Source organism: Vidua chalybeata, chromosome 19, assembly GCF_026979565.1.
Source record: "Vidua chalybeata isolate OUT-0048 chromosome 19, bVidCha1 merged haplotype, whole genome shotgun sequence".
NCBI lineage: Eukaryota > Metazoa > Chordata > Aves > Passeriformes > Viduidae > Vidua > Vidua chalybeata.
In genome coordinates, this window is record NC_071548.1 from 4,994,979 (window position 1) to 5,013,953 (window position 18,975).

At 44.7% G+C, this 18,975-nt stretch overlaps 1 protein-coding gene across 2 annotated transcripts in view; it reads right to left on the reverse strand.

The window, feature by feature from the left end:
* The window catches only part of LLGL2 (LLGL scribble cell polarity complex component 2), a 33,209-nt gene extending 14,307 nt beyond the window's left edge, over nt 1-18,902 (reverse strand). For both annotated transcript variants that reach the window (XR_008434210.1, XM_053960495.1), the window contains exons 1-9: nt 18,827-18,902; nt 11,612-11,719; nt 5,351-5,448; nt 4,267-4,348; nt 2,881-2,996; nt 2,173-2,331; nt 1,325-1,487; nt 1,020-1,152; nt 178-232 (exon numbers count right to left, since the gene is read on the reverse strand). Coding sequence is in view for 1 of the 2 variants with exons in the window: in XM_053960495.1 (XP_053816470.1) it covers nt 178-232; nt 1,020-1,152; nt 1,325-1,487; nt 2,173-2,331; nt 2,881-2,996; nt 4,267-4,348; nt 5,351-5,448; nt 11,612-11,686 (881 nt within the window). In the remaining variant the exon portion in view is untranslated. The remainder of the gene's footprint in view (nt 1-177; nt 233-1,019; nt 1,153-1,324; nt 1,488-2,172; nt 2,332-2,880; nt 2,997-4,266; nt 4,349-5,350; nt 5,449-11,611; nt 11,720-18,826) is intronic.
* Nucleotides 18,903-18,975: the final 73 nt, after the last annotated feature.

Sequence of the window (18,975 nt, forward strand, 5' to 3'; positions counted from 1 at the left end):
AGAGACAGAAGGAGTTAAAGTGGTCTATGCTGAAATAAGGAGCAAGAAAACATTTTAAAGAAATGTCAAAGAAAGTTTGACAACAAGTTCTTATAATGTTACTCTAAAGGGTTCATATGGCATTGCACACTGCACCCTTCAAATATGTGAGATTGAAGGGATACACCACAAACTCACCCATTTTTTGTTGTCTGCCAGTAGATCTTGGAGATGGCCTTGCAAGGAAAAGGACCTGAGAAAACAAAGTTATTTGCTACAATTCAAGAAGTGCATCTTTACACCAGAAGTTGCTGATTCTGCTTCAGCCAGGTCACCTCACCCTCCACCCCAAGGGGAGCCACCTAAATCAGTAGGAGCCAGCACCACCTCCCCAGACCAAGCCACATCAGACAAGTCTTCTGGGACATACTGACCACAGAACTCCATAGCAAAACACAGCTTAGGCTCAGGGGCAGGTCTAAACCGTGCTGCTGATGGCTACCAGGGAGTGGAAGTGCTGCTGGAGGAGCTGATTAACTAGGAAGGATTGCTAAAATCACAGCCATTCCTGAAACTAATATAAAGTGATAGAGCTTTAGAAGTTTCTTTGCACTCGAAAGGTGAGGTCATCCCCATCTGATGGTTTCCAGCATATCAGAAGCTTCATTTAATCACTGCTCAGGTCAACAAAAAACACATTCAGCTCACTATTAATTACACAGGATCCAAGCAACTCCTGCTGAACAAGACACCAGCTAAAACAAAGAACTGAATCACCAACACCCTTCTTCATAAGGGGCACTGATATTGTCAAGACTTGCTCTCCATGTTCAGGACAGACTTCAACAATGCAAAGGTGTTTCAAATCCAAGAGAAAATCTGGGCTGAAATCCCTTACTTGAGGCTTACAAGCCGTTCAAGAGGCACTTCTGCATTTTGCCATTAAACACTAGGGAGAATTGCGACTTGAATATCCTACACAAGCTCAGAATTAGTTTGAGTTTGGGCAAATACACAACAGTTAAACCTCACTTACTGACCATAAGGCACAGTGTTTTCCAGAGGCTCTGCCTGCCTGTTGTCACTGGATACTGGCCACTGACTGTAACTTCCATCGTAGTGACAACTAATGAATTTACTGCCATCCCTCTGCCAGTAGAGGTTCTCCAGTTGCTGAAAAGAAAGCCATACAAATCACTGCTCTCCAGAGAGCTGTTATCTCCCCAGAACAACCCGTTTTTACTAAAAAAGCAGCTGTCAGGCTCTCCCTGCACCTGATTTGTCTTCAGAGTGTCAGTGAGAGCCCTTCCTGCCCTGCTGAACTGACTCTGGATTGAATCAATACCTGGCTGCCCAGGAAATGGTGTGTTGCTTTGTTATTCTGCAGATCCCAGAGGACTATCAAGCCCCTGCTGTATCCAATTAGGATCTGGTCAGGGTTCTTAGGATGCTCCCGAAGGGCTTCCACCAGTTCACAGGATCGCCTGTTGCAGTTATCTTCCGGTATCCTGCAGGAGCAGAAGAGAAAACCAAGAGAAGGTGATTCCAGGTACTACCTGAAAGGACCGTAATAAAAGGTGTAAGAACAAGAAATTAAGCAACAATGTTGAAACATTACAATCTTCCCACAAACCCTTTAAGCAGCAGACATATCTTATGGGACAAATCACACCAGGCCTACCACATGGACATTCATCCAGTCCTGTTCAAGGAAAGGCCAGGGTTTACAGGGAATTCCAGGACTGGATCCCAGGACTATAAAGACAGTTTGAACCACCCACCCTATTCTCTTATGGAATAAAGGTAAGATGGAAATGTCAGTAGAAGTGAAGTAGGTCAGTTTTCAGCAGCACTCAGCAGAGTGATAAAAACACCATTTGAACAAAGCAGCACCAGATATTCTGCCAGTGGTTGAAAAAATAAATGGGTAATTACAGCTAAACAAAATAATTTTTTTTCTAAAACTAAACACCCCAAGTGAACATGCTCTATCTCCACAGTGACAACACCAGGCTGGAACAGGACAGAAATTGTTACTTAACACACACCAGAACCAAAAGTTTCTTTCACGAGAGTCAGGCAGATATGGACAATACCTAACACAACAGTGAGGCCCCAGTACATAATCTGGGGTGACATTTTAACAAAGGATGTGTCTGGTAGTGGGATTCCACATCTTGTTTGCTCACTCACCGCTGCAGCACGGCCTCAGGGGTGATGGTCCTGTCCTCCAGCACTCGGAAGGAGGGCAGCTCCACCACAAAGATGTTGCCACTCTCTGTGCCGAGGTACAGCACTTCCCGTGAGGAATGGGGAAGCACAGCTGTTACCTGGGTGGCACTTGGTGGAGAGCTGGGGATGCAAAGAGACTCTTGTTACTGAATTTGGGAGAGTGAACAACATAACAGGGACATTTATCAGTGTCATTTGTTTTGGAGGGAGGATTTTTTTTTTAAAGAAGGAAAACAACAGCTTTAAGACAAATTACGTCCGAAATGTTTAACAAATGCACGGACAAAAAGCCAGACATCTTTTTTACAGAACCCTAAGTGTTCCTAAAAGTAGCTCACCTAAAACTGGCGAGATCAAATGAAATTAAAACCACAACAGCATTTCCAAGTCTTACTTAGGGCATGGGTAAATCTAACCCTAACAGCTCCTGTACTCACAGCAGTGAATGCGCAATATTTTACAAGATGTCACCCTTTGCACTGGTTGAGCACATTTAAAAGCTGGTCGCCCATGCCCTAGCCAGCCCTTGGTTGGTTTCCATGGATGCCATTTCAATGGATTCAGAGGAGTGGCAGGCTGTAAAAACTGGACAGGCTCTAGCTTAAACAACAGCAGAATTTTCTGGCTTGCTTATGCCCAGACCAGCTCCAAGCCCCTCCGGTGCCTTACCCAGGTGGTCCTTTGAGGGTGAAGCGATGCTCCTCCCGCAGTTCGGATGTTCCTCCGTGCTGCTTCAGGCTCCAGAGGTGCAAGCTGTTATCATCCAGCAGTGTCACCAGCTGGCACTGCAAAATGACACAACTTGCTTTTTTCAGAATGCCAGTATTAAATATAACACAGTAAATTTAGCAGAAAATTTGCTGCTGTTCATAATTCCCTGCTAAAACAAGACTGGGGAGCTGGTTCAGTTTTTTATGGCAGTGGACAAACTCTGCAGCAATGGGATTTGGGGGGTAGAGGAAGACATGAAGTAGCCTAGAGGCTAAAAACCCTTTTATAAAGGTACATGTTATCACTGAGGGGGATGACAAGGATTTGGGCTCCTGAAGAAGATCAGCCTGTGCTGTAAAGCCCAGCCATGCAGCTGCAGGCTGTATCTCACCTCCTCCTGGCTCAGCACAGGTCTGCTGAACACACCCCAGCTTTGGGTGGGGCTGATATACTCTGCTACACCACACTCCTCACATTCTTCATGTCCAACCTCATTCTGGAGGGTTGTGTCAGAATCCTTTTATGAGCCCAGCCCTGCTGGCTGGATGTTCAAATTGGAGCATTTTACCTGCTGCAGCCACACCTGGTGCAACACTCCCCATGGGAGTTTCAGTTTATACCATTAGTTAAGCAAACAGACACCCAAAACCGCCTCAAGCCTTAAATCCCTCTCATAAAGAGGCCACTTGTGCTACACTGGGGGCATCAGGGAACAAAGTCTGCGACCAAGGCACCAGTCTGGACAGTCAAGGGAAAGTGGTTAGACAGCCACCAGACATTTGGAAAATTCTGCTTTCCTATTTTTAGAATGTGGCAATAACTGTTCAGCAATCCCCAGGAGCAAGAGTTGATACCCCTAAACACAAAGGCAGCAAACTTAACAGCAGATGAGGTTAGTAGTGAAGTTTTGAGATCCTGAAAATAATTAAATCATAATAATTAAAGCTCAGCAGCAGCTCCTGTTCTATCTGTTGTGAAGAGGAAAGACTAGCCAGTCCTACTGAAAAAATAGGGGCTGCAAAAGGAAAAGGAAGTTCTTGCTTCTGCAGCAGATTGCCTGAACTATCCTGGCCTTATTACCATTCCCAAGATGTTGCTGGAGATAAATGAGTAACAGTTATGAACAATAAAGCTACTCTTTAGTTTAAAGCTTCTCTTTTAGTTTTATTGAGCATCTCCACAGCAACAAGCACTGCTGAGAGCACAAAATACACTGGGATAAACATTCCCAACCAAGCAGCATTTGAATATACTTGGTAATAGGAGCCCAGATCCCTGGAATAAGATCAACACACATTTAGGACAGCTTTCCGTAAGTCACAGAGGTACTGAAAATGCACTCACCTGATCAGGTATAAAGTGAATCTGCATTACAGTGTTGTTTTCTTCATGTAAACCCATGAACTCCACCCCTGGAGCACCATATCTGATAAGTTTGTTGAGGATCTACAGTATTTAAGGTGACCCACAGCTACAATTAATTGATAAGAAGCTTGCTAGAAAGCAAGACAAAAAGAGATTAGTTTGAAACCACATTTACTGTTGGTGAGCTGGACTGCAAAGAATCAATGCAAATCTACTTTTGATTTTACATGCTTGTAAAATTTGCAGGCTGTGCTCACTGTGGAAAACAGGGAAGTTCATTTCTTCCTTCAGTATATGCAGAAGAGGTACCTGGACCCTGTTTTTTCTCAGGGATGTTCAGTGGTTTCCCAGACACTACAATCCTGCTTAACTAATTTGTAACCAGGAGACAGATGGCTACTGCCTGCATGTGGAGTCCAGCCTCTCAGCACAAACAACACCAGCAGTGAATGACTAAACTGGCAGAGACAGCACCAACTTTTCCTTTCTGGGCTGGATGACATGCCTGTTTTACAGCTCATCTAACTGGTCTTTGCCATGAGAACCATCTCACACACAGAAAAATGTGACAGACTGGACGTCATTAGCTACAAAAAATAAATTACCACCTTCAATGTTTAGGTCTTTAATTCCTGGATGGTCAAAAACTCAGGAAGTAGAAAGTATTTCTGACTTCAGCTTTAACCTTTGAAATAGAATTGCTTTAGGAAAAAAAAAAAAAAAAAAAGGAACCCTGCCCCAAATATTTAAACAACCCTGGAATTTACAATGTGAAGGATTGCTAAACTTAGGCCAGATCTAGTCTGACCTTCTGCATAGCAAGAGCAGAGTCTTGTTTAATATCTGCATCAGCTCAGCTTCTGTTGGAGCTGTAGCTCAGCTCTTGGAAAGACAATCCCACACTGATCAGACCAAAAATTACTCCAGACCCTGGCAAACTGTTTCAGTGTTCCAGTAACCCTTGCTTGCAAATTCATACTTAATCTAACTTTTGAAGTGTCTTCAAAGCTGCACTAATTCTGTTGAGGTTAGAAAACTCTCCCCCAAGGTGTTCAAAGGATACAATTTGATGGCTCCTGACCGTGTCCCAATGGCCATGAGACGCAGAAATGGGCTGTAGCCCAGGGCACTGGGCTGGTGGGGAAATCCATGTTCCACAGTCTGGGGGAGAGAAGGAAAAATCATGATCAGCAGCTTGTTTCATGGGCATTGTTGGGCAGAAATTCAACATGGCATGGCAGTCTGAAATACAGCACTTAATGGCAGCTTTTTCTGCTGAAAGGTGTTCAAACCTTTTTGATTTGCTGAACAACAGCCTAATGATGAATGTGTGCTAAGAATCCCTGGCTCCACAACCAGGATATCCAGAAGTGTAACAGAAATGAAAGAGAAATATTCTGAAAACAGTAGCCTGAGCAGCTCTTGATGTTAAGATTATAAATAACTCTGCATAAGCACAGCTTAGTCAGTCAATACAACACACTCCATCACTCCATATCAGCTGCACTTCTATAAACCAGCTGCTCAGCACAATTTCAAAGTCTGACACAAATATTGTGCACTGTAAGACCAGCTTTATCTGCCAAATTCCACACAGGTCAGCCTTCCTGACTTCTTTTTTGTGACTGACATGAAGAAATGGTGAAAAGCAATGCAGAGCTATGAGTGAACATCAGTGTTCATCAAGGAAGCAAAACAGATTTCCTGTGAGCAGCCAGGAAAACTAATGTAATCCATATCCATTTTCCAGAGGGAACATGAGGAACACTGGAATTTATTGAGAGCAGGAGCCTGCTAGGCCACCTCAGAGTAATTCAAAGCCATTTAGGACTAAAAAGCTGCCACTGTCACAGGGAGCAGTGTGGCTTGGCCTTGGTGGCTTCCCTAAAGTACAACTTACAACTGCTCCAGGAGGGAGATTGGGAGCATTTGTACACACCACATTGATGCATTTACACACCAGGGAATAATATCCTGCCATACTTACAGGATGCCACCAAGCTGCTTAGAAAACAGCTGAGTGAGGTTTTCAGAAGTGCTAATGCACAGCTCTTATCCTGGTTTAGGCAAAAGCAGTATGCACCAACACACAGGTAAAGAGGACTGGTGTGCCCACAGATTAATAGGGAAGATTAAGAGGGATGCTTCCTGAAAAATGCTGATCCTTAAAGACCCAACTTCTGGAAAATATCTTATTCTAGGGCAAGCTGGCCAGCTACAGAATAGGAATTCGTTACACTCGCTACTGGAAAAAAAAAAAAAAAACAGAGAACTCTCCATCTACAGCACTTGCACCTCACTCCCATCCTCATTTCCATCATGTCTGAAGCAAAGCTACCACATCACTTAAGTTTTATGCTTTATTCAGCCTAAAAGTAACACCTGGACTTTATTTCCTGCATAGTGATTTCCCAACTTAATCCCCTGCACGAGAATCAAATGGAGCTGGTTTCATTTCCGTGGTCAGGCCATAGCCCGAGGTGCCCCAGCTGCTGTAAAGCACTTTAATGTCCTGCTCAAAGACAGCATAGGAGGATCCAGCTGACTCCAGAGTCTGCCAGTTTGCTTCGGTTTCACTCGTTTGATCACAATTCCTAAGCTGCAAGAAAAGATCTCCCTCCTCTAAATACTGGGTACCCCAGCCTGAGGTTCTCTTACGGGAAAGATGAGCCTCTTTAGAAGATAAAACTAAAAATATTGGAGCATTTCCCAATCTTCTGCTTGCCAACTCATTAGGCTGGGCAAAAGAGTAGATAGTAACTTTTTTACCTTTTATAGGTAGTACGCCAAGATTAGTACTATACAAGCTCCAAGACCACTGAGTTTACTTCCTTTTTTGATAACTTAATCTTCAGCCTTAGCTATTTATATTCTAAGAAGGTAATTTAAGTGTTAGGTTTGCATTATTCAAAACAAATTTTGAGAACTCAATCTTTTTACTGTCACCCTTGAAACTGCTGCTAACCAACCTTTGTATAGCTACACATACCAAATTTACTAGAGAAGGCTGTATGAAATTAGGAATTTATCAATGGACTCAGAAGTGAAACAGGGCAGTTTCCTAACCCAGCAATGGCAAAGAGGAATTTCTCTGCACTGTGATAGCTACTGAGGCAACACAGAAAAGCTTCCTAATTGTCGAAGTTGTGGGAGTATAAAGCTATGGTGCAAAATTCTGGGAAGAAGATCCAAGGTAATGTTATCTTAACAACAAATCAGACATTTAAATGAATCAGGTGTAGCACAGGCAATAAACACCATTCTACTCTCACCCAAAACAAAGTGAGGAACTTGTTAGGGAGACACCAGTGTAACTCCCTCCCCCTGATAGTTTTAGTTTCAACTTGTTAACAGTCACTGCACTGTCATGTTATCAGCACAACCAGGTGCAATTTTCAGTGACACATCAATTAGAAACTGTGATTATTCTAAGATTTCTTCCATCCCAAAAGATAAAGCTTTAGCCACAACTCTCAGAAAACCATGACTTATACAATACTGTACTGCCTATTAGGAAGCTGTCAACACCAGCCTTAATACTGGCCTAATTATATCTTGGGTTTGATGTGTTAATTTGTAAACACATTAGACAAGTCAATAAAAGCTTTAATTTTCAAGTATGAGACCTATGAACTGCACAACCAAGTGTGTATGATTCAGTAATAATAATAGAAGGGTGATTTTTTTTTTCCTCCAGGTTTTCATTCAGCCAAAAATTTGAAGTACCCCCCATTCCACAGACACATTTACAAAAGAGAAATATCAGTAACAACCACAGTGTGCTACACAACTGCTCATGGAGAGCAGTAAATGTACTAAAGGTTTCTAGTTGCTCTGAATCTTCAACCAAGGTGCCCATAAGATGCAACAAAGATAACTCTCTCTTATGTCATTTGTTTCCACAGCTGGACAGTAAAGGCTTCAGGGTGGGTTTTGGGCTGCATTTGACACCACCAGGGTCAGGCATTCACATTCACTGTCCTGATTACCCAGATCTTTTCCTTGTACTTATTTGCACCCAGTTGTTAAATCACATCAACCTAGCTTTGGGCTGCCCTCCCTCCCTCCCTCCCCTCGGCAGCTTTCATCAGTCAATCCTTTCACCTGCCCAGCAGGTAAACGCAGCAAGGGGGAGAGAGGGGGGCAGGAGGCAGCAGAGGTTACAATGGAGCCTTTCAGCAGAGCTGAAATAAGAATCTGGAGTGCCCACAATGTGCCCTCCTTCTCAAAAGGGTCTTTGTTTCTATGGGGAAAGGTAGGAGCTTTTTCTCATTCTCCACAGATTTGTCAGATTCAAGCAAGCCCAGTGTCAGCAGCACTGACAAAAATGCTTCGTGTCAGTCATATTTACTGCAGGAAAAATGTGGCCAAACTGAACAGTTGTTCCCAGCCCACACTAAAGCTGTGCCGATGAAATTCAGCTCTGTCTACCTCCTTTCACTTGCCTTTGTTTCTCCTCTCAGATTGTTTTATGACAGAGCAGAGAGAAACCCAACCACAGGCAATACAAGCCCTGTCTCTTTGTTAATTCATCTTTTGAAGAAACAATGAAGCCTGTATGTGCTAACTCCACTTTGCTTAGACACTAATTCAGATTTCAGGTAAGCTCTCCATCACACCCATCAGCAAAGGGGCAGGAAGGCTGAAAACAGGGGAAAAACCATGAAGCCATAAATTAAATGCAATGCTCCCAGTTGGGTAACATTCAGCTGTAAGACAGGCTGGTTCACCTGTGTGTTACCCATCATCTAGTCTGACAATGCCAGCCTGAACATGTTTCTTCTGCAGGGCTTGGACTGAGCCAAAGGCATCCAACTACTACTTCCAAAATCAGGATAAACTCAAAGAAGTAGACTGCCAAGTCCACATACCTTATCCTTCATTCTATCCACTGTGCTAAAAACAGATTCTTGCAACAGGTACACACAAGTATGGGAAGTTCTTACTCATACAGAGAAACAGATATGCAAAGCTAAGTGACTAGCAGAATTTAGGAAAGTGTTTTATGAAACAAACACAACTTTGAAGACAGTTTGAAGCGCTAGTCCAGTCATCAATCAGTCCTTTAAAACCATCTGGACCACCTCTTATGCAAAACAGAAATGCAAGGAAGAAGCAGTAAGAAGATCACAGCCTATTTACACCTGACAGAGTAAACAAACAAACATCCACCACCACCAATTAAATAGACTTTCTTAATTGAAGTCCATTCTAGGTCAGCATGGTCAAATACATTCCACTACACTAACACTAAATCTGTGAGGCATCATGCATTTATATTCAACTTCAGTGTAAAATGAGGGCAGGAATCCCCAGCACCTTTAAGGTACAGAGCTTGCCTTTAGTCATGGCCCGCATCACACACTGAAGAGGTGCAAATCCACCGTGCAATTTCTCTGATCAGCAACTTTACAGGCCCACAAAATATTTCCCAAGCAGGTTCTTAACCAGAAGTCCTTCAAAGACCTCAAATAACAAGTGTTTAAAAACCTGCTTACCAGCCCTAATGTGCTTGCTCTAATAGCACATTAAACCAGGACAGCCTTGGCACACAAAGCACTATGATTCTTGGCTCCTTGAAGCCACAACCTTCAACAGCTCAGAATTTAAGGTCTGACTTTCCCAGATTTTCTCAGTCTACCTAGCTGTGAGTAGATGTTTATTGGATCAAAGGGTAGAAGCTTTAAAATGACCCATTATCTCTAGAAATACTGGAATGGGAGACACAAGACTTGGGGAAAAAAAAAACCCTCCGTTTTATGCAAGAAAAAAGCAGAGTGTAAAAGATTCTGGTATAATGTTCATTCCCTTCTGATTCTTATTAGAAAAGAACAAGTTACTGTGGCTTAAAGGTGCAAATGGATTTTACAAGGCCTTTAATTACCAAGCTGTTAATGAGAGTAAACATTAGGAAGTGTCCAAAGTAGTTGTCTCCCTAGAAACAAGATGTCATATTTACCTTCAGGACTGAATCAAATGGAGTCACAAATCCTGATGTCAGCTTCTAATATATTTGGAAGTTTCCCTCTGCTGCAAAAGCTACCTCTTTCAACCCTGTTTTGCATTATCCAAATTAGTGTGTCTCTGGCAGGTAAAGCTTAGCCAAACATTCTCATAAGAGAAAGGTCTATTCAAGGAGGAGCCATCCTTAAAATAGCAGAGTTTTTCCAAGGTATATAGAATTTTAAATGCTTATAAGCAACTCTGACCCATCCCTGGGACATCTTTTCTGAAGCTGACATTGCATTTAGCCAGATGCAAACAACTCAGACCTGGTCTGCATTCACTGATTTTTCTACTGCATCTACACTAGGATTTCCTGGTGGTAGCAGGCAGAAAACAGACCCGAAGCACTCTTGAGTTCCTTTGTCTCCCCAGTGGCAGGGAGGTATGCATGGAATTGGTGTTGCTCAGTACCAATTACATTAAATCATTTATCTCAAATATCCACAGTTCCACTTCAAGTATCCATCTACATTACAATTACAATGAACCAAGGAGGTTATTTCCTAAGCTGATTTCATTTATACATTACACTTTGCAGCAAAATTCCATTTAAACCTTGGAAACACAAAACCTACAAATATATTTCTGCTCCCCAAAGAAAGTGTAAGTAGCCATTAGCTTAGCCATGATTTAATACTAGGCATTTTCAAAGATAAAAGCATTGTGCTCCTGGCCAGAGCTCAAAAGAAAAATGCCCAGAGTGTTGGATAGATAGCACAGCTATTGCAATTTCTTCTTCACAGAGGGAAGGAAAAAATTTAGAAACTGATTCAGACTAAGACAACAGTAAATTCATTATTAATGCCCATTGTGCTGCCTAGGTGCTAGCACAGCCTTTTAAATGCACATTTAAAAGCAGGGGGGTACACTTGTAAATCCAAAGTATAATCAGGGACAAAGAACTCTGGCTTCAGCTGCATCACAAGCAGTGGCTTATATGTATCTTTAGGAAAATGTTTATTTTCCTAACAAGGACTACCTATAACAGAAACAGTCCCAGCACATAGCAGGACAAGTGACAGACCACTCAGAGGATAGAAAAGCTGCTGTGAAGCAGCTTCTTTCAACAAGTGCCACTCAACAGCATCACAATATCCTTCCTCTTAAAAAAGGAGACAGAATTGAGAACACACCCAGGACCTTAAAGGAAACTACTCAGGCACATTGGGGGAGTAAAAGGCAGAACTGAAAAAGAGAACAAACCAGCACCTCTCCTAAATTTAACTTTTCCACCCACACTCAAGTGGTTCTTCCCTCCTTTTGCAGGATGCAGTGGCTCAGGACAGATTTGCCTTGAAGTCTGAGGAAAGCCCCGTACCTTGTTAAACTGGAAAAGGTCGCGCTTGAGCCTCTCTCGAACTGGATCATGTCCGGGTCTTAAGAACCTTCTCATTTTCGTTGCTGTAGTATCTTGGCAACAAAAATCCTAACAAAACAGAAAAGAAGAGTCTATATAAACAAAAGCAGCCTGAGCAGAAAGCGGGCAGAAGTAGGTTATTTATTTTGGTTTAGCAGGTAACAAATCAGCCAGAGTAGACTGAGACAACATCACTATCGAGTGACTAAAACCTGATACCAGTCTAGCACAGCTCTCTGGTGCAGCACTTCACAATTCTATTTTCACATTGATAAAGCAAACTAGTACAGATAAAACAAGAGGATTCTGAAAAGGGTTTTGCACTTGGCTGTTCTGCGATCCCTTGAGTTGATGTTATCCAAAGAAAAGGAAAAACTGCAGCATTTGCATAAACGTTCAGACAAATCCAACCTAAAGGCCAACTCCCAGGCTCAAGCATTATTGACTAGCATCAGTTTTCACCCCAGGTAACCCTCCAGCTATTGAGCCAAAGAGAGAAAGAATCCCATTTTCAGGTCTCTCCATGGGCACGGCAGAAAGGGCGCTGTGCTGCCTGCAGGGGAGCCGCATTAATTATTAACTTGCTTTTGTAAAATATCAAGCCGAACTCCCTGCTTGAGGTGGGGGTAGGGAAGGGAATTTCGCACCTGCAATTCACTGTGCCGCTGAAGCACAAAGCAGTTTCCCAGTGCCTAATCTCTCACAGCGACAGAAGGATCCAAGCAGGACAAATCAGACCTGACTCGCAAGCCAGCAATCACATGAAGAATCCCAGGCTCCAGCTTCCTACTCTCTACAGCTCAGGACGCTGTCACATTTCCCCTCAGCACAGGTACTAAGTGACAAGCAAACCCTGCCAACTCAAAAGCAAAGGCTTGAATTCACATCCTGAAACCTTACCCTGGTGTTAGTGCTCCTGCCTGCCCTGGCCATTTCTCACAGGCTGCAGTTTACAGACACTTCACTCAGTATTTTATTTTAATTTGCTGGACAGAGAGCAATTTGCCAGCTACTCTGTACATGACACACATGTGCAGTGGGGCCAGAACTTCTGAGGCACAATGAAGGGTCAGAATGGATATTATACATGGTCAGAAGAGGTTCATACACACCCTACAGTAAGATGGGGAGCAGGGGACTGATGTTGCATGAGAAAGAGAGGGACAAGAAGCACCAAAGGAACTGGCAAGTGAACAGAGGGGCTTTGAACACTTCAAACAGTGGGGCTGGAGGTGAGTGACTATGGGGATGAGCTTTCACACCTGTAGAGATAGGAATAGCACAGCTGGAAACAGGGTGGCTGCCTCTGTGCTCCTGCCAGCAACAATGGCCTTTGGATAATGACCTAAAGCAGCCACTCCTGAAGAGCTTGAACTGTTTTTCGAAGAGTTCCTAGCAAGGCCTTGCACCAGCTGTGAAGGTCCAAAAGAAGGAAATGGTGTGATAAACAGGATGCTCCACAAGCATATTTTGAGAACTCCCTTTAGAAACTCCCTGAGCTTGAACTTGTACCTCTTTGTTGCACTACTGTCCTTTTCTGCTCACACTCCAACATCTCCAGCCACCTGTGCAGCACTGCCCTGAGCTCACCAAAGGCCTGTAATGCAGCCCTGGTTCAGAGGACCAGAGGATCACATGAGGATCAATCACCTGAGTCACTTAGAACCTAGAATTACTAGGATCTACGTGACTGGAATATGTCACCTACGTGACATTCCAATCACCGGGAATCACAGGCAGCACCAGCTAGCTACCAGAGAAAAACTGGCTCTGAGCAGGGCAGCTACAGCTGTTTGTGTTTGTGGGCCACCAGCACATGCAGGGTGAAGAATGCGCACAGAAACAAACCTATGGACCTCAGAAAAGAGAGGAAAAGTGTCGTTTACTTGGAAAGTAAATCCTTCTACAATGATTTAGCACCTCAACTGAAATTTCAAAAATAGTGTCAGATCATAAGACATCTTTTATTAGACATCCCTGAGAGAGGGACATATTTTCACAAAACTACATTCACTTTAAGTTAGCAAAAGTTACAGAACAGTGACAAGGTGCTGCGCAATGAAAGGACAGCACATCATGCCCGTGTATAACACACAACTTGCCCTTAGCCAGACAAGGAAAGGAAAGTGCCAAGGAGGCACACCCTTTCCCACTGTCAATCAATATCCTGGACTCGTTAAACGAGGCAAACCCACAGAGAAACTCTACTAATTACCCTCCCCACTTTAGAACAAAAGACATCAGCTGTGCCAGCAGAAAGTCAGTGTTAGGAGCAAAGAGAGGGGGCTTGTTTTGAGAGAGACACAACTTTACATTTAAAAACCTGCTAGAATGTGTTATCCTAAAATATTAATGGCATCCTGAAGCATGCTGTTTAAGCCTGGTTATGCAAGAGCTCCAACATTCACACTCCAGCCCACAACAACTTGTTCAACAGGCTAAGAAGTGTAGTAGTTCTGAACTGAGCAGTAACTCACTTGAAGAACCATCACCCTGAAGGGCTGAGAGGATCAGAGAAGGCAAACTACAAAAGTCACCTCTTATAGACTGATATCAGAGTTTCTTTCTGACCAAAGAACCTTTGAGTGTCACAGTATGGCAGCGGATGAGGACGAGCAGTTTTGAACAAAGGCAAAGGAATAGCATCCACTGCAGCACAGGTTGTCCAAGTTATTATCACGAGTTTACAAGGCTCTTATCAAAGAGAAGAATTTTGGTTTTAGTACAATAAGCAAGTATCTGTTCCAATTCTAGAAATAGATTCCACAATCTGTATAATCTTATCTTCCAGATGCACATTTACATTTTAGCAGTTTAGTTTCTCTCCCACACACCTTTGGAGTCTTACATAAAACTCCAGCCCCATGTGCTTTGCAGTTGTCTGCTAGTCAGCATTTACAACCATCTGGTAACAGTTGTGGCTACCAGTAGCCAGAGAGGAATTCTCCAGTAGCCTCTGAAGCTATGCCAGGTCTGCATGTATCTAATGTTCTTATTTTCCAGGGAAACAATTCTTTAGGCTTTCAAAGACAAGTCTTTTACCAGAAACTATGCGCAACATTCTCTTCTTTTAAGATGCATTGAGGGAAGCCGTCTAGAGGCAACAATAGCCCAAGGCTGAGCCAACCCAAGTTTTGCTGGTACTCACGACATGGACACCTGGCAGCAGAGCTCAGAGTTCCCCAACATCAAACTCCTGCTGCTTCCTTACCTGAATGCTCAGCTAAATACAGTAAAGTCCCCTTTTTCACCTCATTGGATTAGATCCAGACACAAAGCAAAATCTCCTCACTATTCATATGGAAAGGCAATGAAAGCATGAGTGGCAAGACAATCCTGTTTCCAATCAGAAGCTAAGGAGCAGTTTAACATCACAACCAGATTTCACTCTGTCCTCCTTGCTCAGCTCCATTCATTTCAGATGCCCTGAGAGTGAGACGTGGCATGTGAACTCATATTCATACAGAAGGACAAATGCTCCTTCCCAGAAGCAGCATTAATTGTTCCTCACTGCTGAGCGTCAGTGAGTTTTCCTTTGGCTTCCTTGCTTCTACACACAGCAATGTATCTTGATGCCCAAGCACAGCTTGCTGAGACACTCTCCATCATTTTCACCATCAACTTGGCACAGGTTGGCAGGGAACTACCCTGTGCAGAAATTTGTTGGAATTTTTCCTCGTGTCCTCTCATGAGAGTGGAATTTCCAGTCAAAATGCTGTAAGTCCCAATCACACAAGTTAATCCAGTCTTGCAAGAAGAGGAAACCCAGGTAAGAAGTTTTATTACGTAGACAATATTAAGTGTGGATGCAGTCTCAAGTGAACCCCACAACAAAAACATACCCATAATGAGTTTATTTTGCTCACGTAGCAGAGTTGCAAGGTACCATCTGTGTGCTTCCTTGGCAACCTTTGCTCAGCTTGAACAGGTTTTCAGTGGGATACAGTCCAAGAGCTTTCTTTTCAAAATGCCAGCAAGCATCTCAAGAACTCTTAAATACTGCCTTGACTTAGGTTTCCTTCTCATTCCTTCCTCAGCACTCCTTCCTGCTTACAGGTCCTTAAAGCGAGAACATCTACCTATGCAGCTGATAACACTTTATCAACCCTGCTAAAATAAAAGAGGCCTTATCAAGCAGCTTTGTTTGAACTCGAGGCAGTTGGTGCTGCTGTAACAAACCGTCACTCCCATGGCCTTGTCTGAACTAGGTTCTCTCCTGCACCCAGGAGTTTGCCCTGTTGCTGTTACCAACACAGTCAACACCAAGACAACAGAGGCTGGGTCAGCTGCACAGCAAAAAGCTCTTCCTTAGCACCAGTGATCTCACACCAACAGAACTGAGCAAAGTATCACTTAAACACCAGATTTATCACATTTACAGATTTCAGGTGCCATAACTCACTGTGAAAGGACAAATTTAAGAACAATTTTAGCTTGAAATCAATGAAACGAGCCTGAGCTATTCTTTAACTGTTCATCTCTACCACCCTGCTTGGCTGTGACACACTGTCAAGGCAGATACTCAAGAAGAAAGCACAAGCCAAGTAGAACAGCTAAAGCAAGGGAAGGAGCAGTTGCAGTACACAGAGAGAAGTGTAAGACACCACCTTCTCTTCCCAGGAGAAGGAAGATGCTCTAACATTAATCTCAGTTTAATGAGACCATGCAGAGATCTCCTTACACAACTGTTGAGCCACCGCTACCCCCCACCACTTGCAATTTCATAAACAGGAGAGTGCTCAGGTGTACCTTGCATACAGTAGTCAGTGAGGAAAACCAAAAGATCCTTTAAAAAGAATTTATTTCAGTGAATCTGGAGAGACAGTGAAATGAACAACTGTACAGACTGGCAATACTATGTGCAGGTGGCTGCCCTTCTAAAACACAAACAATATTAAACTATCAGACATCGATTCTCCAAGAACTCTTTGAAAATAATTGAGAACTAATCACACAACTCAGGCAAGTTCATGTACTGCCAACAGCCTTGTACTTGGAATTACCAGGAACCGCCCACCTGCAATGAATTTGGGAATTGTGCAAACTTTGTGTGTCATTAGGACTTCTATTGTGTTCTCCTTGTCATGGGGGCATGACAACACAAAGTTTCAAAATGCTACAGCAGAACAAAGTCTTTGCACTGAACAACATTATTGCCCATGATGCAAAACCTTTTGTAGGCTTTGCTAAGGAGCGTGAATCAAACAGAAAAGTGGTTTGTAACTTTGGAGCAGCACTTTACAGACAGTGGGTCGATGGAGCAAATCATGAAAGCATTTGCTTCATAAAGCAATACAAAGAGATCCAGCTATGAGAAACGTTTATATGAGAACTGGAGTTTCCATACAATTTCTGCATAGAAACCAAACCAGTGCCTCCTTTGGTATTTTAAAGAAAGACGATTGTACTAGCAGTATCACATACTCTTATTGCCATGTATTAACTGCAAGACATGGGTTTAAAACCTCCCTTGCTCTTTGACATTTCTCAAGCTTCTGTGTCAGCCAAGAAAAGACACACCTCTTCCATAAGCAATTCCCAGGAATAATTATGTTACCATACCAAAGGCCACTGGAAGATAAAGGGCTCTCAACTGGTTTAACTCCTCCAGTACTTTTCTTTGGTCAGCTGTTATAGCAGATGCAATTTGTTCAAAACCAAATAAAATATGTTCCTCAGCACCATCCTATGAAGATGTTTGAGAACTCTTCTCCCTCTCCAATACCACAAACTATATAGAGCCCCTTGACAGGCTACAAGCAGCACTGAGCAGGATTAGGGACTGCTCACTACTGGCACGGATCATCCTGATCTTCTCCATGGGCCAGTCTACCCCTACAAGAAACGTGCCAGGATGCATGGAGGAGCCTTGGGACGTACCAGCACTTTGCATTCCACTTGCCAGAAGCACCAGCTTCCCGATTCAAAGCTAAGATCACCAAGCAGATGCTCTGGGCACACAGCTTCAGCTGGGACTTGGTAAAGCCAGATATTCCAGTTGACTGAAGTGCTCTCAGATGCTGCTACAAAGAGCAGCATTCCCCATGAAGTAAGACATGACAATGGACAACTTTTACTTCTACCATCTCAGTGCAGCTGTCCCCCTCTCCTATCGCTATCCCCACACCAGTACAAGGCTTTGTGCCATTGGCTGCAGAAACACACACACGGGAGTCAGATTCAACTGCTCTATACCATCAACAAAACTAAACACAAACAGGCAAAGCTTTCTCCAACACCAAGGTTAAGCCCCAGCTCCACGAGGGGATATACCAGCAAGAGCCTGTTCCCATGGCACAATGAAGGGCAACCTGAGACAAAGGCTGAACAACTTCCTTCACCGTTTTATTACACCTGTTTGCTGCCTGCTGGAAGCAACGTGCTCCTTCATTCAGCAAGTTCTCAACTTTGTGGAGGGGAAAGAAAAACTACTAATAGTGACAAGATGCATTTAATACGGGCATAGGAAAAAAAAAGAGAGAGAAAATGTTAACAGAATATCCCAAGGGAGTCAGAGTCACTGTAGTTCTTGCTCTTGTCTTCTCCAAGACCCGCTGCTTGGAGCCAGCGGCAGCACTGGAGACTTGCGGGGCCGGGCTGCGAGCAGGGGCATCTCCGACTGCAGGACCGGGCGGGAGCGGTTCCTGCAGCCCCCGCGGAGGCTCCGCGCGCCGAGAGCGGCCCCGGCCCGGACCCGCTATAGGGCCCGGCAGGAAGTCCCGGAGCGGCCACTGCCACCACCTCCCCCGGGGAATCCCGGGATGCGGAGCTGCCGCGCGGTACCCGCGGGGCTGCGCGCTCCGGCCGGGACGGACACAGCGCAGCGAGCCCGGGACCGGACACAACAGCAAACAAAACCCCAGCAGCCCTCAGCGCCGCGGCTGCAAGTTCCACGGGGAGACACTGCCGGAGTCCCCGGGTGCGCCGGGGCTTCAGGTGTGGGCAGCCCCAAACACGGCTGGCCCAGGAAGGGCGGAGAGCCCGGGCACCGGGGAGTGAACCCCCCTCGGGGGCACCGGCGAGCACCTGCCGGCCCGGCCGCGCAGCCCAGCACGGGCGGGCATGGCGGGCCGCCCCGGAGAGCTCTGCCGGGGCCGTGCCGGCCGGACCCCCCGCCGGGACCCTTCCCGGGAGCCCCTCCCGCCTCCCCGCGCGGCCCCAGCGAGCGGCGCTCACCTGCGGGGGCTGGGGCCGGGCCGCCCCGGCCGCGCTCCGCTCCGCGCCCGCTCCCCCTCAGCTGCGCGGCGGCGGCGGCCTCGCTCCGCGGGCACCTCCGGGCGGGGCGCGGGAGGCGGGGCCTGGGGCGGGACCGCCCCGCGGGCGGA